General features: G+C 37.8%; 1 protein-coding gene across 1 annotated transcript; it reads right to left on the bottom strand.

Annotated features, from left to right (window-relative positions):
* Nucleotides 1-1,390: 1,390 nt before the first annotated feature.
* On the bottom strand, nt 1,391-24,231 carry LOC113153439 (protein phosphatase 1 regulatory subunit 1A-like). The gene is made up of 8 exons (XM_026347068.1): nt 24,168-24,231; nt 23,792-23,985; nt 14,091-14,151; nt 7,850-7,887; nt 7,639-7,702; nt 5,258-5,440; nt 2,874-3,002; nt 1,391-2,113 (listed from the first exon to the last, which is right to left on the bottom strand). The coding sequence occupies exons 2-8, from the start codon at nt 23,870-23,872 to the stop codon at nt 2,034-2,036; spliced, it is 636 nt and encodes a 211-aa protein (XP_026202853.1). The 5' UTR covers nt 23,873-23,985; nt 24,168-24,231; the 3' UTR covers nt 1,391-2,033.
* Between the last annotated feature and the right edge of the window lie 1,158 nt (nt 24,232-25,389).

The following is a 25,389-nucleotide window of genomic DNA, read 5'->3' as shown; positions in this document are numbered from 1 at the left end:
AAGTTCATGCATGAGTTCAAGTGGAAGTTTGTGCCAGACGTAATGGAATTCCCTCCAGGTGTTTCTGAGTTACAAAGTAGTAATGACAAAAATGGAACAGATATGAAGTCAGTGATCTCAAACTTGATCTTTCATCACCAAAATGTAATCGGTTCATTTTTGGGTTCAACCAAACATATGCACCAAATTTTGAGAAATCCCCTCAAGGTGCTCCTTTGATGCCATGTTCAAAAGAATAGGATGAATGACAGGGACGGGAGGTCACAGTGACCTGTATTCTCGAGTTCAACTGGACAAATATCAAGAAACTTGTTGTGGAGAGATCGCGATGAGAGAATTAGAAAACATGATGCCATAGACATGATAAAAGTTTGTGAGTCTTAAATTGATTCCATTATTAGCATATTTTGGTATAAAACTGCAATGGTGGTTTTAGTCTGATCATCTGCAGTGTTCAGGCCTAAAGCGATTTATAATAAAAGTATGTGTTTGTCAGGTAAAAAGATGCAAAGGATGGTCCTGTGTTTTCTCGCATATCACTCTTCAACTAGAGTAAAAATTTAGGATGTCCTTCCACATGGAGGACCAAAACAAAACAACTTCCAGGTTGAGTTAGGATTGAGGATATTTACAATGTCACTTAGTGTGTTTACATGCACTCAAGTAACCAGGTTACTGAGAGAAACCAGGTTTCTTGGGTAATCGGGGATTGTGTTTACATGCATTCAAGAAACCAGGTTACTGGAAATCATATATATCATATATATATAGGATATTTTTTGCTGTATGTATACATGCAGCAAAGGAGCAATCTGAGTTAATCTCTGCCCTGTGCTGGTTTTGGAAGCTTGGTTAACAGATTTTAGCTGCATGGAGCCAGGAAAGTTGCTTTCTAAACGCTTTTTTCTGAATTATGAAAAATGTCTGAATGAAAGAAATACATGGTGAAAAGTGACTTATGTAGAGGTCTATTGAAAACTTTGTGTTGCTTTCAGTTTTATTTTATTACATCTCTTTCAGGCAGACTCGGGTGGATGTTGTTGGAGATGTTTTCTACTTATGCATTGGTAAATTGCAAGTATATCACTGTCTGCATTCACTAAATTAATGAAGTCCCTGCTTTGTGTAAATGTGTTTTTTATGACTTTCTAAAGAAAAAAAGTAATTCAGACTTTAAGGTGTTTCCATTGTACCTTAATAATGGAAACCCACAGTGGCAACTGTATGTGAACCCTTTGGAAGTTTATAGTTTTCTGCTTTAATTTGTTATGAAATCTGATCTGATCTTCATCTAAGTCAAGAGTATTAACTCATATAATGTGCCTATAAGGTTTTTATTTTTTTATTAGTTAATTTATTTATTATTATTATTATTTTTATTATTATTTTATAGGTTGTTCTCAATAAAGACATGAAAAAGACATGTTATTATTTTAGGCACATGCTATTTCTTAATACTCTTTATTTAGAATAATGTATTACATATGTACTGTCAATCGACTCAGATGTGCTATCTTGAGACTGGTAATTTAAAGTGATGGTTCCAGTCCCACTTATTTATTAGGTACACATTCAGTTTTATTGCTTTGAGTTGAAACAAGAGAGCAGAGTTCATGGCACATTTTGGAAATAAAATATTTGTTTCCTTTGTACATTAAAGAAGAAAACACATGTGAGTTGGGACTATTTATGATAATGAGTGTGTGACTGAGACAGGAAAAGACTCTTGCATTAGTACTGTAACTCCCAGTCTGGTTCATTCTGTATATCCAGTAGGCTAGTTTTAGTTTAGTGCAGGGGAAGCAATAAAAACAAATGTATTACAATTAAATAACTATCCCTTCACACAGGAGTTTTGACACAAAATAAGAGTAGAAACCTTTATTTTTGTTCTCAAGGTTGTAACTAAGGCCTGATAGAGGAATATAGATGCCCTGATGTTTCTAAAAAGTGTAAATGCAGACACAATCTTCTGTCATTGTGTTGGGCTGGCTGAACAGACTGAGCAGCATTGTGTTGTACAGAAGACTGTTCTATTTCTCTTTCTCCAGGTTGCTTATCTTTGTCTTCTCTCCTGCTGGCTGACTCACACTGGATTCTGCAGCTTTTGTGCCTGCAAAGTATAGACAGAGACAAAAGACTTGACTGACTTGAAGAATTTTAATGGTCTAATACAATCAAAATATTTGGTAACGTAGTTGTTTCTGCAAATACAAAAGAAATTATGGTCTTTCTGTTGCTTTGTGTTTGAAACTCAGGCATTTGATTGTATTGTATTTAAAATATATGCTTATTTTGAATTTAATGCCAGTAACACATTTAAAAAAAAGCTGAGAGACTCTTGTTCAGGATCACCATCTTTCACACCCCTTTTGCTCGTTGGGCCTGTGCAGTATGTTTGTAAAGCAGGTTCTCCAAGATGATGGGCACAGAATTGTGCAGAATATAAAATAGTAAAAAGTTAAATATAATTTACAATAAGGGTTTATAGCAACTTTGTGATGTTTTTATTAAATATAAGAAATTTTGGAACAAAGATCTAAAGTAAAGACTGAACGTCCACAGAATCAACTCCCTCTTATTAGCTGCCCACCTAAATAGATTATCCCACTTTCATATTTAGCTGCTTCCTAGGGTATTTCAGCCATAGTGGAGCTCTGTGAAGTGTCAATCAAAGCCACTTTACAAATGTAAAGTGACAAGCTGCTATTACATGACACCAATCCAAGTGTCTGTTGAACTGTTTAACATCTCTAAATAATCCCTGTCTGCTGAATGGATGATGACTAGTTTCCTAAGGGAAAGGCCATGAAGGAGATGTGAGAGAGAGAAACAATACCTATATAACCGTGGCTCTTTTTGCTCTACTGTACCTGCTTGTATGTTGTTTTGTTGCAATGATGAATCTGCTACACTGGCAACGCCGGAACAATCCTCTTTCTCCTTGGAGAGGGGGCACTCGAGTCCACCTGCAGCCTCTAATAGACTCTCCCTCGAGAACTCTGCAGGAGGCAAATAGAGGATGAGATGGAGGTGAGGTTAATGACTGAATACTGTAACGTCATCACGTCAATGATCATAGAGTAGTGAGGGTAAACCAGTCTGATATTTATTATTAAAGTAAATAATGTTTAGAATACAGCATACATCTCATCAGTCAGTGACTCTTGACATTTACAGTTGCATGTTATTGACTCATGCTGAGTGATTTTTAAGGGGTGGTATTTAAGTAAAGCCACCCTAGACTGACTGGTGTTAATGGTCATTGATTCGTTTCCCCAACTCTCTTTGCTCCTCTTTGTTCCTTTCATCTCGACTGATAATTAATTTGCAGCTCCTCTGTAAGAGCAATCCATAACACACGGTCATCTTGCAGCATCTGTGTCCCAGTTAATTAAAATGAATATACCGTAGATAACAACATTTACAACATTTTCAATTTGGCACTTTGGTGCCATTGCTTCTGAAAAACAGCCCCGTCCACTTATGATGCATTAGTCGCAGGCAATTATTAAACGTGTGCACAGTAGGCTATGTGCTTTGCTCTGAGACCATCAATGCAGCTGCTGCAGTATTACAGTATTTATATCATTAAAGGTAACACACTTACAGTGTCTGCAAAGTTGAATTGTATGATAAAAGTTGTCATTTTGATCATAGTGACAACTCATGACTGAGTGAGCAGGTGAACGTATTCACCATTGGATAAAATTATTAGTCGTCCTGGTCTTTATGCTTTCAGCTAATCAGCTGCTGACTATAGTTTCATATTCACTGTGCAGTTAAAAATGATAACAGCCTTCTGATCTTACTGTCAACAAGAAAGCATATAAGAATATTTTGCAAACTGTTCCTTTAAAAATTTTGTTCCATTCGCTCTTCAGTCTTTTTTCATCATTTATCCTCTTCTTCAACCCTATCTTTTCTCCTAATTCTATACCCATCTCTTATGTCATCTTCCTTAATATTCTTCTGCGTCTTCATCCTCTCTTCATCCATCTGCTCTTCTCTCTTGGTACCACACCATCCATTTTTCAGCAGCCATTGCAGTGACCTCTTATCTGTCTGTTGAGCTTTTTTTATTTTATTTCCATGTCCTATCTTGTCCTATTCCTGGCCTCACTCACTCACAGACCCACTTTTCCTCCTCATACATTAATTAATGTTCTTTATATTATAGATCTTACCAACTTTGTACAATTTTAAGTTTGGCATTATACTTAAGCATTTATTTTTAATACTACTTAAAGTGTTTTTCTCAGGCGCTAATACATGCTTAATAAAATCAGCTTGTACAGCTGAAGTCTTCTCCTGTAAATTAGTTTATACATTTCCAATGGTTTCACTTCTTTGTACACCTTTTTCATTTCCAGCTGATAGAATTTACCTGCATAATTATGCACCTATGTGCAACCCTGTACAAGATTCTTCAATAACAAACAATCAATATGGGTATCGTATGTTTTCTGTATTTGTAGTACTATTTACAGTATGTGCCTTTAGACCAGCATGGAAAGAAAGAATGTACAATACAGTGAAAACTGTTCCTGAGTTTTTGTCATTTGGTAAAATGTTTGTCACTGTTTTATCACTGAAGAAAGAAAACAGCACTGTGTCATATTGATGTTCAAATGGTTACTGGAGTTCTTGCATATCAATGACAGTTCTTTCACACAAAACACAGTACTTGAACTATTTCTACTTTAGAAATGCTGTAAAAAACAACTCTTTTTTACAGTATTTCAAGGCAGTGCAGGGTTTGTTATTCCTAGTAAAATCACCTTGAGAGAAAAGTAGAAAAGAACACAATTCATGCTGTGATATGTTACATATAACTATGTAAGGTATCAGCAAATGGCCCAGGTTCATGGAACATACACAAAGATGTTGTTGTTGTTTATGTTGAAAGCTCCATATGGTATTTTGGTGTTCATTGTACAGCGTCCTCACTTGAACTACCTACAGTAAACATCTCCAATACCCAGGACATTGAACATCACACATTGTTTGTACTGTTTTTTTTTTTCATCAATGAAAAAAGATTTTTCCCTTCAAATCAGAAAAAATAATATTTTTTTGCTTCTTTTATCAGTGCTGAATTGTAATTTTATGAGTTTCTCACCCTGATAGCTATGATCAATAAGAATTGCCAAGAGGAAAATCATGAACCTGACTCTCTGTCAGACTTTTATATTGCTCAGCTGCAATCCTGCTACCATACTAATGAAATCTTCTCTTTCATAGTCTCTAAACATACCTTCCATTTGGCAGCGCAGCTTCTCAAAGGCCTCCGCAGTGGCTTCATCGTCGTGTGGAAGTTCCTCCCCAGTGGGAACTGAGTCGGGGCTGGGCCTGTCTGACAGACAGCTTTCTGAGGAACACTCATCCCCAGCTCCCTGCTGCTGCCTGTACAGGTGGTGCTCTACCAGGAACTGCAGCTCTAGGAGGAGGGAGGTGGAGGTTGAAGAAGTGAAAGAGATCCAGGTAAGTGAAGATGAAAAAAACTAAAGAAAAAGAAAAAGTAAGTTGCTTAAAAGGAAAGAGTTAACGGGAGCGAAAGGGAAGATGAGAGGGCCAGAGGAGATTGATAGACAGAATCAAAGAGGCACAAAATCACTGGGGAGAGAAAGAGGACTAGCAAGTAAAAGACAAGTGGTGTGAGATGAAGAGAACCAATAGGAGAGAAGAAGGTTTTGTACAGAAGAATCGAAGGAAGTGTGTGTGGAGACACGGAAGAAGAAATCCTGCACTTCAAAAGAGTATTGTAGGTTAAGCATTTTTAATAAGCTAACAAGATTTAATTAAACCACTGCACTGTTTGGAGGTAGGGAACAGGTAAAGATTCACCAGAGCTGGGAGACGATTACTTTAATCACCTGCTTCAGCCTCCTTCATCTGTGGTTTTATTACTTTTAATCCCCCTGTAGAGTGAAACTAAAGCACACTGAGTCTCACCTGGGTCTTCTCTAAGAAGGGACTCATGTTTCACTGCTAAACACTGAGTGCGGTTTAGCTCTGAAACTAATTGGAGGATAAACATCATAGAGCTCCAGATTTCACTTAACTTGCTGCCATTGTTCTATTTCTTTGTTGAAAATGGTTCTGCTCTGCTGCATAGACTCTGCATAAACACTTTACAGCACATGTTGTATTCATGTTTAATTGGATTCTTATCTTGCACTTAAAATAGGATTTGCAAGGACACAAACAGTCAAAAGAAGTATCAGATGATGGACACTGCTGAGGCTTTGCGTGTCTCTTTGAGGTCTCAAGAGCTCCGACCTCATATGAATCAACTTTCAGCTCAAAAAATGGAAAGTGGGAAAAATTCTAGTCAGAAATATAAAATAATGAGTGCAGTGCAGCTCTGATTGGCTGTGAAGTTGAAAAACTCAAAGCAGAGCTAGCTTCCATCATTATTTTAGCTTGTAAAGTGAAAGTAAATTCAAGCTATACCTGACATTTGACATTCTGGACTTACTAATAGCTTTATCTACCCATTAAAAGATTGGTTGACAATTTAAAAGTTGGTTTTCAACCGTTCTTTTTGTGAACTGAAACACTTGTTGGTTGCTGTCATTCCTTACGTCCGCACTCTGAAACGATCACCTCCTAACATCATTGCAACTCAGGTGCTGGGGAATAAAACACACAGTCCTTGTCAATGCTAAAGTGCACTCTGAAGTTTATTTAAGACTTGAGCAGTCTGAGTTGTCCAAACCAAATGGTCTTCTTCCAGAGGTACAATCCTTTTAGTACAATTTGCTGCAGTGTTTCTTTGCTAAAGGGTGATAGAAGCATAGAAACACTGTAACTGTAAAAGACTGATTATAGTGACTGTGTTTCTATGTAAATGTGCGTTTACAGCTGTCTCAGTGTATCTTTGCCTTGTTTCATTACATGTGTTTATCTGACTAATGATTTATTACAGTATATGACTTTTTTTTATTACATCTCATAGGATTTAAATTTTTCCCTTGTGGCTTCTGTTATTTCCTCTTTGACGAGCTGAGTTGTTTTGGTAAATCTTGATTTGTATATAAAGGAAATACACTTAGTTTAAAATGTACATGGCCACATGCCACCCCAGTTATAATATCAGTTTGGTTTGACTAGCTCACAAAATGTAGTCTCGCTGTTGAGATATATAAGCACCTGCGCTCTGCCCAGTCTCAGGAAAATCTGACCGATTTGAATTATAAAGACAACCTCACAAGCCTTTTCTTATCACCGTGTGTATTTCATTGTCTGTCATGTGAACTGTAAGAGACAGTCTGGAATTGAAAGAGCCCTGGAAGCCTTCTGGTATGAAGCAGAACAGCTCTACCTACAGTCTATAAGAGCTTCTGGAAGATAGAGAGATTAATTTTGGTAGTAACATTGAAGATAAGATGCCTCTTAGTACCACTGAATGTTAAATGTTCTTGTATGGTGTATTTTTTGCCTCCAGAAAGCAATGAAGTGTTAATATTTTTGTAAAGCAGAAGGTAAATCTGTGTCAGAATGAGTTCTGCAAAATGCTAGCAGAGACTGAAGTGAGAAATAAGACATTCACCATGGTTTAATGTAACCTAATGGTAATGCATTAAACACCAACATCACATTAAGGATGATGACAAAACTGATAAGTGACTCTACCTTTCATGGTTGGTGTTCCCTTTTGCCCTTTTCGTCGTTGTCGAGGGGAGTTCAACAAAGCTGCCTGTAAAACAGCAACATAAAATAAAAGCTGGGCAGAGATTGAAGAGACTGTTTTAATAGAGACCGAGATACAGACAATTCCCATAATTCTATTTCTGTAATCTTATTTTTTACAATGCAGTTTGTAATACAGCATAAATTTGATTACCTTGTACAACTGGTTTGGGAGACGGTCTTCATCTATTTCTGCAAGACAGAGAATAATCTGTAGCCACTTACAGTAATAAGGGATTTAAAGCAAAAACAGAATAAACAAGCAGATGCACACTTATGGCACTAAATTAATAACTCTGAGATGCTGTGCTGTCTTTATACTTGTAGTAATACACAGTTGCTCTGTTCAGTACATCACTGTACTGTGGCTGGAGTGATGCTGTGTCCAGACAGGGCAGAGCAGAGTGGATAAAAAGTGACCTCCAGCCAGATGGTTATCTAACACGCATCATATGTTACAGTGAGTGCTCAATTTAGACAAAGCACTGTGGGCACAATTATTTTATTTTTTATTCTCATCTGTGACTAAAAGCAGACTCTGGATAATTTTGCGCAAACAAAGGGGATGCTAATCCGTTCTCATTTTTTTCCCTGGTAAAATAAACAATCAACTGTTTATACAAAACCCCAGAAGGGAAGTGAGTGTGAAGGAAACTTCCCAGATCAGCTGCAGAGGTGTACTGTGCAGCTCAGCTGATTTATACAACTAACACAGCCAGAGGTGGAACGAATTAAATATACACAACAATTGTATTAAAGTCCAGTGTTGGCATACATGTAAAAAAAATAATTATTTTTACAGTATATTAATACTATTAATGTATGTGTTTGTACTTCATTTATTTAGCAGCTAAAGTTGCTGTTTTTTTTTTGTTAGATTAAAATAAACCTGTAACGTATGTAATATACCTGTAATTGTAAACAATAAAGCAAACTAAACTACATCATTGAAATGCATCTTACTGTTACTGTTTCTATAAAATGAATCCAGTGTTATACCATAAAATAATTTAGCACTTTAGCTGCAGGACTTCAACTTGTAATGCAGTATTTTTCATTATTATGTAAGGATCTTAATATTTATTTCACCACTAAAAACAGCTACAGGGTGTTTCGACAGCTGTAGAGATTAAATGTACTCATAAGAAGAGGATAGTACACTCAGAAACATATGAAGGTCATACACTAGATTCCCCAGCATGAAGAAAAGCTTTATTATTAGGAGTCATTATCTGAAATATGACTCTGTGGTCAGTAAAAGGACAAAAAAAGAAAACCACAAAACTGTGATCAGTAGTGAGTGTGTTGAACCTGAATCCAACTCTTTATTTTACAGTACACACGCAACTTTTTTCTAGGACATCACCTTGTTGCTTGGCAACCTATGCATCCCGAGGCACTAGGATGGCACTGTGTGTGTGTGTGTGTGTGTGTGTGTGTGTGTGTGTGTGTGTGTGTGTGTGTGTGTGTGTGTGTGTGTTTGCCAGTGAGCCTGTGTATATATTATTTTTAAAAGTATGCGCTAGGCTGATCAAAATGCTTATGATGTGTGTTTCTTTATTCATCACACATCCTTCATTTCCCTCATTCTCTGCACTAAACACAAACGTGGTGTTGTATAAACACCTGACATAAAAACGATTTTATTTGATTTCATACTGGATCTATGTTGTGTGTGTGTGTTTACAGTCACGCTTGAAATTGAATCTTATTTATTGTATCTACCAGGAGTTTGAGAAGGTTCATACAACTAATATGGATTTTATTTCAAATCAATTCCAGGAAACTGGCCAGTCTTGGACTGTCCTTCAAGTCACAGGGTAAAGCAAACGATTTATAAAAAGACACCTGATAGCTATCGAACCACGTCATTCTGCCAGAGAAAAACGTAATTAAAGATTTACTATAGCATTAGGAATGTTATTTTACAAAAATAGACAGGGTGAAGACACATGTAAACATTACATTCAAATAAAAGGAGTGAATTGAACAATCTTGCAGATTAACTCAATGATTATGCTCCTTTAGAAGTAAAAAATATTACTAAAAGTACTTAAAATAAGTTTTAAGACAGAAATGATTTCAGTGTGACAGTGATAAGGTTCAAGGTTGATTAGGTTGTGGCACATAAATAACTTGGTTTGGTTTAAAATGACTTTGTTCAGGTTACAGATGTTTTATTATTGTGTTTTTCCCATAATAACCATTTGGTTGTTTTAACTGGAGTCGCCCCATACTGGGAGAACAATCTCATCTTCGTGTATGCATATGTGCAGACATGTTTACTGCAAACTGATGGATGCATATGTTCATGCATTGCTATCAATGAAATTGTATCTTCAAATGCAGACGTCTTCCTAGTTTTAGGGTTTAGTTATCGGATAATTTCGCTGTGGCTGAAGATTTTATCTTTTCATTTCAAGAAACAATTTAATTGTTATAGTGGGCGTGGTTTCAATTAAATTAGTTTAGATTCAACTTTTTTGTCATTACACTTGTACAAGTACAAGGCAGCGAATTTGAATATCCTTTGGGTGAAAAATCCTAAAATATGTCTTTCACGTTATTGATATTCAGACTGCTTTGTCTTCATCTTGAGCCCATCTGTGCTTCTAGGAGGAGAGAAAAGGACAGTAATAAAAATTTCTCCGCAGCGACGAGTCTATCCCTGCAGCTCCCAACTGACTGTCTGACACAAAGTCAGATGAGAATAGAGTGGGTCTACTGGCTCTATTTATTCAGTCAAGCTACTCTAATTTAAATGGCATTGGTTTGGAGTTGCAGCACTGCATCAGAAGAAGAAAGCAAAAAAAACAAACAAAAAAAAAAAACACACACAGTGTTATAGACAAAAGAAAGACAAGTCAACACAGTCGTGCATTTAAAAGGGCTGTTTTACATTTTAACGGGAAGAACTAGAGGTAGGAAAACAACAATTTCATTCTTGTCCCACAAATATTATTATGCAGCTCTTTTCTTTTAATTTCAAAGAAAATATTGTTCTTCCTCCTCACCTCCCACACACTGTATGAGTTTAAACAAACCAGCCACTGAAGGCATTTTTGATGCAGATATTAACTCCCCAAAAAGATGAAAGATAAAAATGTAAATCATGCTGCTATTTGTTACGTTCATAAGGGAAATATTGAAATTGAGACTGGGAATCACAGCAATGATACTATCACAATATTTTACCCATGATAATAATCGGGCATGATGAAAAAGACTATTCTGAGGAAAAACAATGATAAACCATGAGTGAATATGAAAATATTCTCTGTCTGGAAGGACTATGCATGAGGCTTATTAGTGTTCTTGTTAGCAGCCAGTTAGCTTAGCTTAGCAGTCTGGAAATAAGGAAATAGTTGACCTAATTGTGTCAATAATAAATTGAAATATATTACATGCCGTCTAAATCTTATGGTAGTTAAAGTATGGTAAAGACACAGCTTTAACACAGAATTTCAGGCGCCACCTTTTTTTGAAATTGAAGAAAGTGAAAGTGTTTCTTTTATGTTTATTATGTGAAAAAATAGAATTGTCATATTAGAGATACTAAACACACGATGATGGCACCTCAGGACCAGTTTAAACTGTGTAGCTTGATTTGAAGGATAAAAGACACTCATCTAAGGACAATGATGTTCACATTTGAACAGAGAAAACAGGAGAGCCTTATATGTGTAAATAAGTAACCCCTCCCTCGACAGAAGTAGACTCCATAACAGGACATAACCTGTTTCCAAATTATTATGCTGTCCTTTCATCCATCCCTAGAAAAATCAAATCGACTCCATCTTCCACCAGGAAGGCCACAGTTAATGGGGGGTAGGAGGTGCTGTTAGAGATCTGACCATTACACCTACTCGCACTCTTCACTTCCATTGTCCACTTAGTGATTCTATCCAGAGCAGGAGTGATTCAAACTAACCTCGCAAATAAATTTGTGGTCTCTAACCAACATGCACCAGGCTGATGAAGCTTCCATGTCTAGTAGAAAAAGAATAAAACTGGGTGTGTGGATGTCCTGTTTTAAATGATGTGATCACAATATTAAAAAACCTTCCTTTTGTAACTGTTACTGATGGTTGTTGTTGCCCTTTTCTCTTCACATCTACTGTATATTTTCTGCTAAATAATTAACCTCTGGCTAATAGGCAATAAAATGTGAAAATTAAACAAAATTAGATTTTACAGACCAAGGTTGCACAATGTCACCTAAGCAGTATTATAAAGCAATGTCAAATTATTTACAATTTAGTGGCAAATTTATTTTCATCTACACGGATGAGTTCCAACATTAATACCACCTGTTGGTTTTCACTTTGTGGTGGACAGGGGTCAGCATGAGCACTTTAACCAGTCAGTCGGCACAATCTCATACAAAGAAAGCTGTGATACAATGTTGGCATTTAAACTAAGATGTATTCATCTTATTTTGCATTTCTTTTCCATGCATATCCATATGTTCTTATAGAACTTACTGAACAGTAACTTGTATGCTGAGTTCTGCTTTTGTTTCTACTGGCCTTCATCCTGGTCTGTCTGTACATTTAAAATTAACATGAGGGCTGCTTTTCCACACACATAATAATAAAGAAATCTTTGAAAATGTCATTATTTAATTGACATATATCCTTCACAACACAATGTAATAGGAGCTCATCAATAGGAAACATACAATACTGTAATAGAAAATTCATTCATATCACTTTCTTTGACCAAGCCCACTGAAGTTGTCTCTTTGTCTCTATCTCCTTGAATCAGTAAAGACAGGCATCCTCCCAAACAACGAACCTCCTATTCAGATGAGATTCAGATTTCATCTTTCTCTCCTAACACCGTTTCTGCTTCCTCATTATTTAACCCGCAGCCTGTGTCGGACTTGTCTGCACGTCTGTGGCTGTTTCTCTGATGTGCTTTTGGGGTTCACAGCGATCACGGCAGAGCATTAAATAATGCAGGGCTCTGTCTGATGTGGGGCACACCATTACTGCACCAGCACAGCTCCTCTCTCTCATTATCATATCTGTTCCTCCCCACCCCCCTCCTGTCTAACACATCCCCACTCTGACACACACAGCTGTAAATGTTTCAGTCTGTGATTGTGCCTCTGTGTCTGATTTGACGTCTGTCTTCGGGAGTCTGTGTCAATCCCTCTTTCCCAGGCCATAATTTTGTCTTTCTATCTCCGTTTTAAATCTTTCCACGGCCTGGTTGTCTCTCTCAGAATTTTTAATTTTGAAGACACGCTCAGTGAGGTGCGAACCACTGAGAGGCACTCAGCAAAACTAAGAATTGCACACATCTCTTTTCTGACACATAATGCTCTATTCTTCAAATATTTCTAATTATAATAAAGATAATTAATTACCATCCTGATGGTGAAACGGCCTAAAAATGCTAAACAAATGGATGAGGTTGTTCCTCCACTCCTTTATTGTCTTTTTCAACATTCCTCTTGCTTTGCTTCAAATAAATTCTGCTCTACACCACTTCACAGTTTCTCTTTTTTCTCTTCTTATCTCTGATCTACTAAGCAGGGAGGATTGCTGAGGGTTTTCGCTGCTCTCTTCATTCAGACAACAAGGCTGATTCTAAAAGACTCCACAAGCTCAGAGTCCAATTACTGAATCAAACAGCGAAACTCACACTTGTAATCATGCACACAAACACACATTAGGAAACAGATAATACAAAAAAACTGCTGTTCAGATAAAGATGGACTATGACAACTCTCCGTGACAAAATGTTGTGATTTCAAAAACACAATATGACAGTGTATCGAATGCAATCTTCAATGATGCATTAACTTTCACCATACTTATTCATAATAAACTGAGCATACCAGCCTCTGCTTTGTCATCTGGAAAAAAATTACACTCTCCACCCCGTATTCCCAGGTGACCATCTCTTGATTCAGCAGTGGGTCACATTACACGCTCACACACCAAAGTACAGCAAAGGCAGGACGCCAATGGATGAGTCACAGAACAAGATAACTCTCTGGAGGAGCACTGTTGTGTTTGATCGTTAAGATCCCACAGGGGGACACACACGGCTGTTTTTGTTGCTCTAATGCAGCAGGAAGATTCATTTGGTGCATAATATAGTTGCATCATTACAGCACTGAAAATAAGAAACAGAAACGCTTTGAAGTATGTGAAACAGATTGTGACTATGGCAACTTCTGAAGGTGTGTGTGTTTATATGGGGACAAAACCCTCTGACATGTTGTTGGTTAAGCTGTTTTATGAGTACAGTTAGCAAACATTATAGTAGAGAGACCTAGTAGTGTATGGTAGTGTATACAATTATCATTGAAGTTTAAGGTCAGCCTCAGTAATACATGTGTCGTCTACAAGTGTTGTGTGTGTTTGTATGAAGTGCCTTACCAGGTGATGATTGATCACTGGATGCCACTAAAGTAGCAGGTGTGGGTCTACGTCTTCTGATCTGAAAAAGCAGAAGAGTTTTGTTATGAAGTGAGACCTTAATCGTTTGTGGAAAAAAACATATTCCAAATGTTTGCTGCCATGACAGTGAGGACATTATAAAGACACTGATGCCAAGTCTAACGTGTTTTTAAATATCACGGGATATATTACAAGCACTAGCAGGCTTTCACACGGGTTTTGCACACTAATGGGTTATATTGGCTCAGACAATCAACATGTTAATCCAGTGCACTGAAATCTGCATGTCCGTATCACTCATCCAACCAGAGGGAGCCTAACCCTTTGCCCTTGTATGGTTGTGGTTTTATAGATATCAATGCCCAAATCAGCATCTATTGTTTTCTGTGATGCTGGCATCCCAAAGCAGGTCTGTGTGATCCATATTTTGAGATTGGGTGTCACTTTGAAGAGGCCTGAGCTGGGTGAGAGCAGTGCTGGATCTCACAGTGCTGTGCAGTCAAATCAGCAGGGCAGCCTGGCACCACCAACGAGCATCTTGGCTCACAACTGAAGTGAAGTGTGGCAGCAATGGAGCATTCTGGGATAACACATGTGCATTTCATCGAGCTGCTCAGTAGTTAATGTTTAACTAAATCTCTGGGTTTTAAAACCATTTATTTAAGATATAAGCTCATACTCATTAACATTTCTAATTAATTTTGTGTCTATGTTACAGAAAAAACAGCTTAGTATATCTGTCTCAGGAAGTTTGGACTTATGACCAGTGTTGGATATAAATTTATCCAACAATATATCAGTTTGGGATCCATCATCCGTTTTTCACAAAGGTGAAACTAAAAGTTTTGGAAAATAATGCAACATATACTATCTGCTATACTTTAGGTCCTTGAACTTTACCACAGTAATTCAATTCAAACACAACCCCTGAGCACATTTTGAGTGCATTTCTACTGACATTTGTACTGTTGATTGACTAAATGTTGCCTTTTATTAAGCAAAACACATAGTTTCTAGTTACGTTGGTGACCATTTAACAACAAATGCACTTTTTTCTTTGCTATCTTGTTTGATAATCCACCACACTTTCTAGAAACAATCCCATTTTCTTTCCCTTCACAGCTTTTAGAGTCAAACATGGGCTGCAACTCTCAACTGAAATTGATACTGTGCTATTGTCACCAAAACGTCCCAAACGTTTCCATTTCATTGCTTCATAAAACCAAAATACTGTAATTTAAATATACAGTATTTTACACAGAAAGTCAATTATTCACACACACACACACACACACACCTGCATAAATCATACATAAATGCTTTGTTTACACTGTAGCTGGCAGGATTGCTGACTGATGCTAGAAGTGCTGTGAGCTCCAGTCCACTCGTCTTTTCTACTTGCTGGTTGTGCAGAGTGTACAGCACCTTCAGTTTATGGCATTTTAAGTTGCTTAGCAGTTTAACTTTTTCTATTGAGGAGTGAAACTGCAGATGGTTGAGCTAAAATCAAGAGCTGTGGAGATAGATGTGAGTTTATAATATGAAGAGGTCTCCTTTTTCATTTCAAACCTTAACTATATATAAAAAGCTGAAAAATGACAGAGGAGAATCAAAAACTGCTGCATTGTCCTTGAATTACAATGTCAGCATACAGATTTGACTTTGAGGCTTTGCTGTGCCTGAATGGAAATCTACCAAAAATAATTAATTAATATAAAACACTAACAATATAAGACTAACAAATTAGCAGTTTAAGCCCAGCATGGTGTAATTTCTAAACTGATAAAGGACACTTTATGTTATGATGATATAAATGTACAGTATGGAAAATTAGTAGGCAGTAGTACAGGATCTCAATATTACAGTTTAATTGTGCATTTAAGAATTCAAGAGCTTTCACAGGAAGAGGTACTGAATGCCTTTTCTTTTCTTTTCTTTTATGGTCTAGCAGACATGTTTTACTGCTGTGCACACTTTTCCAAGAAGACTGCGAACCTTATATCCCCAGACACATGTCAGCCATTTAGTCTTATCCCCCCACTGCACTGCTGGTTGGAGCTTGTATTTTTTTCTTTCTGAATCCATGCTCAATGTTTTTTGTAATGTCTATTTTAATACTTCAAAAACAGGTAAAGTAGATTTGTGCTATTGAACAGCAATCAAACTACAAAATATAACCAGCTATAAGATGACAATCAAATCACATTTAACAGAAACTGAGATACAAACACCTGCACACAGTATAATATATTATTTTAAAAACATATATATTATTAAATTTATTAAAACATATTTTCAAATTAAACATTTTTAACTTAATTTTTTTAAGTTTATTTTTTATAAAATAGTAATCTTACACATTTTGTTGTTGTTGTTGTTGTTGTTTTGTCACTAACTTAGTTGTCCAATATGTCGTTTACCATCCTGATGGAATTTTTTGTGACTGGCTTGAATGCAACTTCAGAAAATATCCACCCACACCCCAAAGCCCATGCAATCATCAAATCTTTCACATAAAAAATATGCAGAGTCTGGTCCAGATCCAGACTGAAGCACAGTTTAATTTAGACCTACATCCTTTAGCTGCCAACAGAATAATTGTAAAATCAATAGCATCAGCATTTACATATACCCTGGAAAAACTACACCAAGAGCACAGAATACAACCAACTCACAATCAAGTCATAGTTACACAGCGTAGTGGTCACTCCTCCTAGTATTACAGAAATGTGTTTTGTGTACATAGCTCTAGAGTTTTTAATATGTATTTGTTTATTTCTATTCTATTTCTGTCAGTGGAGATATGTGAAACTCTAAGAGTTGATCTATTGGATTATGTGTGCCCTATAGCCTCATAAGTGTCATATTAAACTGTAAGTCATTTTCATTGTGTTACATGTTTTTTTTTTTTGCCTTCATAGATATGTCCTGTGTATTTACTGAACTACTAAGACATACTCTGAGGCCAAGGTTTCTTTAAACTGCAATAGAAAGGTTGCACTAAGTATTTTTAGCTGTAAATCCCTTTGTGTGTGTGTTTTGTTGCCATTCCAGAAAATCCACCCCGTCGGCCCACATTAAAGCACAACGAGCCATGACTGTGTAGAACTGATTATACCCAGAATCATTGTTATTCTCCTCACCCAGCAGCAGAGCAAAGTCCCTGATCCTCCTCTCACACAAATACCACTACTGACTGGACAGGCTCACCCCTCAAACCACCATGTGCGCCTTTCAACCCACAGTCCATTTAAAATGCAGTTCTGTCACTTCTCCCAACAACGAACAAAAACAGCCTTCAAAACTGATGGGTGGGCAGAGAAAGCTGTGCATGCCTGATATTCTTAGTTGGTGGGGGCACTAGACTAAATACCCTTAGCTGGAAAATATAGGTCAGGCCAGGAAACACTTCATCCCAGTGTCGCGCATGCAAAAGTGAGAATAATTAAAACATTGCAAAATGAGCTGCACAAAAGTGCAGGAATCAACACAAAACATTGCTCATGTAGTTTAGTTGCTGAAACTTTTAAGACAGAAATCCAAATTGACGTAGTTTGAATCTGTGAAGCATACTACTAATCAATCACATACAGAGGTGCCTCTGAAGCCACTTTAACAGATTTAATGTGTAGCAGGGATTCAGTCCATGCATTATCTGTGCAGCATCCCACCAGGTGAAAGTGGATTGATCTTGTCATCATGGAATAGGTTCATTCATAATTGAGGCGACAGAGGTAGAATAAAGGTTTTAAGTTCTGAATCTCCTTTGAGAGAATGCAGTTTCCTGTGGTGTAAAAAGACTTTGCCTCCTAACTGTGATTTGACTGACTTTTCAGAAAGTCAGCAGCAGCGTGTGCAGTGGTCAGCACCTTGAAGCAGAAAAAGGGCTTCAGACCCAACAAAATACTGCAAATAAAGGTTAAAGAAAACGAAACTGTACAGGACATTAACGTCTGAGAGGATTCGTGTGACTCCTCATCCTTCTTCTTGTCATTTGAAATATGATCTTTATTGTTCAAGCTAAAATCGTATCTAGCCATTATAAATCGTCGCAGATTCTCTCCAGCTGTGGTCTCATTTGGCTCTGAATAGAGTAATTATTCCCATAACTTTGAAAACCCAGATCATTGGCTTCTATTGTCCTTTATCTTAAGTTCTTCAGTGCTCAGCCTCGATACTCTCTATCAATCCTTTGTCTTCCCCCTGTGAGCTGTCTTTATCTTCTTCTCCTCCTCTTCTCCTCTTCGCTCGCCTCTTATCATACAATCATACGGCTGCAGATGGGGAGCAGGAGGCTAGAGCCACACAAGATATAATTTTTATTCTCTGTAATATATCTAAGAAATTCTGCGAATTTTTAAGGTAAATATCTGCAGTTCATCATAAAATATATTCAGTGCATTAAACAGTGAGCCTCATGCAACAGCCGGTTCTGTTCAAATATTCATCATGGCATGCCAATTGACTGAGAGCTATTTCAGAATATAGTACTTTTAAAGGTATTTTCAGTTTTTTTTGTTTGTTTGTTTGTTTTTTATCTTTCTGGCACAGCACAGTACTGCTAAGATGTTGATGTTGATGTTAATGATCGACACACTTTCTAACTTACATTCACATTTAATTATTGAAAGACGCTTTTATCCACAGCAACTTACAAGTAAGGTACAACATAAGAAAATATCTAAGTCAAGGAAGAAAACATTATAGTAAAGTGCTACAGGAGAATTCTTCTTCTTCTTCATCTTTACAAAGTGCTACTTGCTAATTGAAGAGATAAATAGATGTCTTTTAAATTGGAAGAGAGGCAGGCAGCTGAGGATGCAGAGGTTAGTAGCTTGTTCCACCATCGTGGAGCCACTGAGCTGAAGAACTTAGCCTGAAACCTTTTGAGGTGAGGTGAGGGGACCACAAGACGTCGTTTGTTGGTAGAGTGCAGTGGACGAGAGGGATGTAGAGTTCAGGTAGGCAGGTGTTGATGAGTTGGCCACTCTGCAAGCAATGGTCAGGGCTCTGAACCTGATGTGGGCAGCTACAGGAAGCCAGTGCAGACATCTGAAGAGTGGCGTGGTGAGGGTTGATAACCCAGTCAGTAACACACTGCAGTAGTCAAGGCGAGTCATTTTTTGTGAATAAAAATTTACCACAAACAAACTAAACCATGAAGCTTTGCAGGGGGATTGATTATGCCAATGATCAAATCTCATGAAGGAGAAATACTGAATGAAAGAGAAAGAAAAAAACTAATTTCCTAAACAAAGACACTGATTTCCAGCAAAGGTAGACAAACCTGAGCTGCAGCTGTGTCCTATGAATTATGTTTCTATATCTAATCTGAAGCAAATGCAATGTTTTTGCATATTTGCAACAGAATGACCACAAATTAAATAAAAAAGGAACCACCAAACATATAAAATGACTCACTTTAAATATCTTCTGCGGGATGTGAAGATATCCAAAGCCTGAAAGGCTAACTGTACCTAATTATGTTTGCTAAGGTATCTCTGCTTATTGAAGGAGTTTGAAGAACAGGGAAAAGCAGCACAAATTACCACTAAAATGTTCTGTTTCTAACTGTACTACTGTATGTAGTAATGAGGAACCTATACAGTATGTCCTGGTTAAAAACACAATTCCAGTTTAATGGGCCTTAATTGCCATAATGTACAAGAAATATGCAGGGTGATGATAATAATAAGGAACTGCTCTCAAAAGTTCTTGGAAAATTGCCTTCCTGAGCGATTACAGATTAATTGTTATGTTCCCAGGAAAGGACAAAGATGGTCTCACGTGTCAGCGTGGGTATAATAAGGGAGGACATTTTCCAGGCCTGAAATCTAAGCAATAAAAGACCATTACCTCAAAATGTCACGATTCATCATCTCAACTAGGAATATATTACCGTGGACCACGAATAGAGTTTCCTGAAGCAAGTGCTCCTCATATTAATGACAGTGGTTGTGAATGAATAAATGACAGTATCATCACTGAATGTGATTTTTAAATTTAAAGTAAACTAGCTGTGTTAATTATCTCACTAGGTACTAGTGTAGTATCCAGACTGTTACTTCAGTCTGGTGATAATCATAGTATTAAGTATGGAAGTTTTGCTCAATGTGCAGAAATCATGCAGGGTTAAAGCAGTAGTTGCTACATGAGATGGTTGATACCACTCTTAAATCTGTTTACTTAAGGCTGCAGCTACTTACAGCTGAGCTTGGCACAAAGATGGGAAACAGGAAGAATATAGGTTACTGGTCTGCAACATGCACCATCAGACCTTGGTAAATACTATCAGCATGTGTCTTCTGTTTAATGGAGCTCTCGTGTCATGTTAACTTTAGAACATTAACTTAATGTTAACTTTAATGAGTCTTTATTGGACACCGATCTGTGTTGTGACAGAACTTTTCAGCATTTTGAGGAAATATACTTTTTCAATTTCTTCCCAAGTATTGAAACAGTAGTTTAAGACAGGAAGCTGTCTTAAACTAATGACTGTTGATGCTGCTGTATCACAGGGTTGTTTTTAAGGTTGAACCTGGTTCAGCTCTTCCAACAACATCATGATGACAGACAAAATAGTTGCTGTGTTGATAAATTTAAGTCGTAAAATGAATGTAATATGTTATGGCCATGCACATGACATTGCATAAGGCTTCACATTAGATCCCAAGACATATTCATTTGTAACTTAACTGGACAATATGGGTCATATGTCATGTCTCACTAGTGTATGCAACACAGAATGCAACCAGCATGGTGTCCTGTACTGTTTTGACACAGGTCTGTTTTTAATCTAAAACTCATCAATTAACACATTAGTTTTTGTAATCAAACCATTTCTTTGAAATAGTTATTGAGCTATTATATGATATTTAAAATAATAATGTAATATGTTAGAGAGTTAACATAGCAGCTGGCTGTCTGTGGTACAGTCTGTTTATGCTTGGAGTTAGTAAGCTCTAATCTAAGGTCATGATAAAAGTGACACACACTGGATCTGTGTGTGGATGAGAGGATGAGTGTGTGCTTTTGTTGTAAGGGGCAGAGTTCAGGGAGGCTGTTCTGACTGACGTGTAGTTCTCCACGGAGACTGATTCACCATGCTGGGAGGTGTCAGGTTGTAGAGATTACTGAACCATGGGTAAAGCCCCTTGGGGTGACATTCATAAGTGTGCTTGCAAACACAAACACATACACGGTTCCTTTTGGCTTTTTCATACTCCTAAAGATTATGGTGTTGGGCTTTGTCAGCAGATGTCTCACACAGACACACACAAAAGACCTTACTTTTGCGAAACATCATTCCATTGAGGCTCAATAGTCATTCACAGTGGTCTTAGCATGAATAGAACATGTAAAAGGGTAAAATCCCAGTGGCAATCAATCAAACTTTGGTGATGCTTAGTGAAGCTGAGAGCTAAGTGCTTTATATGTTTATTTATTTATTTATGCAGAAAGAGTAAATTGAATTTGACTTATAAAAAAGCTAAAAGTAGGTCTGTCTGCTGGGGAATAGGTAAACACCAGGTGCTGGAGATGAAGGCCTAGATGCATGGCAAAATAAATACAGACAGTTGACACCAACTCCCTGACACCCAGACACAAACAAGACAGGTGGATCGCTATGGACAACTATAATTACATCTGTGTCTTTCAGATACACAGAAACGAGGGTAGATTTGACTGCACTGATGCACAGTACATTCACTTTTCCAAGTGTACAACAAGCATCAATTTTCAGTGTTCCTGACATTACTTCGATAATTACACACGCTATAGAATTTGCTTGTACAAACACCAACATGCAGTAATTAGCTCCACACAAGCACAAACTAATAAGTAATGAGGTCTGAGTACTAAAAGCATCCAACCTTTATGAGCATCTGCTGGCAACAACAATAAAGTTATAACGCTAAAAATGTAAAAATCAATAGGTAACTATGATCTTTTTGAAGTACTCTGTGTAGGAGTACAACATGTATTTCTTCTGAGGTCACAATGTGTACCTCATTTCAGACTACAGCTATTATAGTTGAAGGTCACCTTGCTTTTACAGGACAATTAATTGAAACTCATTAATTGAGTGATCTCCTTTAGGATGTGGTGACTTTTCACCGACATTTTTCACAGCAGATATTTAGTCACAGCATGGGTGTCATAAACAATATTAACAAAACTACATGGGTTTTGGTGTTGTCCTGCTGTGTCACTGTCCCTGTGACATTTAACGGTCATTAATGAAACCTGTGCTACAGGTGACTAACCGCAGGAATGATGATGCAGGTTTGTCCCAATCATCAGTATTTATACTAACAATTGTTGGGATTTTTCTATTAATTTTATGACATTGTCGCCTAGAAAAGGGGCTGAATTCTTGACTTTCTTTTCTGTTTATTAATTTAGATCATTATTTCTTGTGACATTTACATTTAAATGTGGGTGTTAACCACTGTCACAAACATACACAAAGACATTTTGTTCAACTATGTTGAACCATAAAACATAAAACCTGACTCGAGGTGAATATTTTTTAGGGCATTATTATAGATGGACATGACAGGATGAGGGACAGACCTAGTTAGTTATTTTGGAGCTACATACACTTCTGGCTATGGAAAAGCTGCAGCTGTCACCAGTCTCGCTGCATTTCCCTTGTGTTCATTCCTAAAAAAAAACATGTTTACAGGCAAATGTATGTTAACACCCACCCAACAAGCACAACACAATCTTAACCATGTGAACCTAGTCCACCAGAGCAGTGTCTCTAAGTTTAACCTTCACTATATTCCCAAATGTCCACATCCACCCAAATGCATTGTGTACACAAAACACCTACTTTCCAGTCACAGTGGGAAAAAGACAAGCACAGCAGAAAGAGACAGAAAGAGAGAGAGAGAGAATCAAAGGGAGAGAGACATAGACACACTGTGGACCCACATATTTCTGGTCTTACCCATTCATTATAAATGACCTGTACTTATCATGTTATATTTATGAAAATTGGACGTTTCTTTTCAACATATTCTCTGCAAGCACATGGACTGAACCCACTGGTGATCTGTTTTGCCCTATAGGATCCTGATTATAAGACACTGGTGGACTTTAAATCAAGCCATGTCATGCAATTACAGTCTAATAATGAATGTGAGGATGTGAAGAAATTAGAAAAGTCAGTACCTCACTGCTGTGCAGGACAGTTGTCACTTGCTCAGAACAAACTTACACCAAACCGCTGGATACACATCCACATACTGCGACAGCCCTTTTTAACACTTCCAAGACATTGCGTGCCTGTGGGAGCCTGCCATGTTCCTTTTAGCGCTGCATTCAAAAGGCACAGCCTGATAAGTAGGTGCAAGTGGGTAATAAGACACTAGAAATGTGGTTTCTTTAGAGCAGCAATTTGTCATCCGCCTGTAACAGAGCACACTGCACAGCTGAGTTGCTCGCCGGTGACTGCACCTGCTCTCTTTGATGACTGAAATAAACATCTCTCCAACACGTATTCCCATTTCACAACCCTACCTATCTATGATTTATGGCAAACATTTGCAACTTTAACCAAGTATATCACTGATGTGTAACGAAATCCTTAAAAGCCTCAAAGTCCTGATTCACCCACACCACCTCCTCATCCTCCTTCGCCCCCCCTTGCCTCTGTTCTCCTCCCTCCTTACCTGTTCGGCTGCCTCTGGGTCTAGGTGGGTGTCCAGTAGAGGGACGGTGAACTGTATCTTCCTGGGGCTCCCAGTTTCCATGGTGGCACAGTCTGTCTGAAATGAGGACGAGATGAAGTGGAGGAGGGAACGATCCAAAGGAGAGGAGGAAAATCCACACAAGAGAAGGAGAGTAAAGCTCTCAGTGAAGGTGGCTGAAAAAGAAGATAGATGTGCTCTGTACTCCAGTTTAATGAAAAAAAATTGAATTATTTTGTTTCTATCTCACAATTTCCTGCTCTGTACTTTTATCTTCAACACTTTTCCTTGATTTTCCTGCTTTTCCACAGCCTATTTCTGTTCTACTCCTTTTCTTTTTTTTTGTTATCCTCAGCACCTGCTGGTGTGTCTGTTCTGGCTTCACTATCCTTCCTCTCAGTCTCTCCTGGCTCTCAGCACTGAGGCAAGGACATTCTAGGCTGGGAACACCTCTCCTTCGCTCTCATTTGCTGTGCCGGACTCTCTTCCACGCTAAGTCCCACCCTCTACTCACATTTAATTCTGTTTTCATTGGATGTCTGAGCTCAGGGCTGTTCTGCAGCAGCCTCTGCACAGACGGGAGAGTGAGGATGACAAAGACATAACTCTCTCTCTGTCTCTATCTTGGATGGGTCGGAAAGATGGCTTCTGCTTCAAGAGAAAGTATTTTTAAAATCACCTGCCTACACATGCTTAAATATAACCTACACAGCTTTTCAAATACAAAGAGCAAATAGTACCACTCACACTCTCCTGCACATTTAACTTAGAACTGCATATAAACCTCTCACAGCAATAAAAACAGGCGCAATTTGGATTATCTAAGCTAAACTGACCAAGCTTGTCTTCGCTGCTGCCTGGCCAGCACAATTTTTATTGATCGTCTGTAGCCTGAGTGTCCCTATATCACACATCTACAGGGCCCTGACACCTGACACCAGCTAAGTAGCATATGGCTGGTGTTTTGTTCTACATCTGTGGCACATTTTGGGAAGAACATGGGTCATTTTTACTCCATTACTATTCCAGAAATATCATCTTTTTATTCCACACGTTCTTTTTCCTTATTATACCTGTATTGGACTACAGATGTGTGGTGAAGTCTGCAGTCTTCAGACTCAATAAATGCATTTTAATTAGAACCACAAAAATGTCCATGCAACTTTTATTCACACACAGTATGCCCATAAGATCTTCATGCATGATTTTATGTGTAACAGTCCCCCATTCATTTTAATCCTAAAATACCCAAGAGATATGGCGAAACAGCAAAGGGGAGGAGGCATGCAGCCAAGGCCCCAGTGGATGAAGTGACCACATGGCACACACCCCAGACCGCTGGGCCACAAGGCTAAATGTAATGTGTGATGTTTTATGCCATTTCGAGGAGCTGGATAAAGAGAATATTTTCTCTCCCATAGTAAGTGATTTCACCTTAGAAGCACTCTGTCTCCAGAAATAAATAAATAAAAACATCACAACCAATTCAATTTTTAATTCAAGCATTATGTTGCTCTGCTCACAAAACCGTCATCACACAAAAGGCACTTTTTCTATATCTTGTAGCTGCGAGTCAAAGA

Source organism: Anabas testudineus, chromosome 5 (assembly GCF_900324465.2).
Source record: "Anabas testudineus chromosome 5, fAnaTes1.2, whole genome shotgun sequence".
NCBI lineage: Eukaryota > Metazoa > Chordata > Actinopteri > Anabantiformes > Anabantidae > Anabas > Anabas testudineus.
The sequence above is the reverse complement of the archived record's forward strand: the minus strand, read 5'-3'. Positions and strand labels throughout refer to the sequence as shown.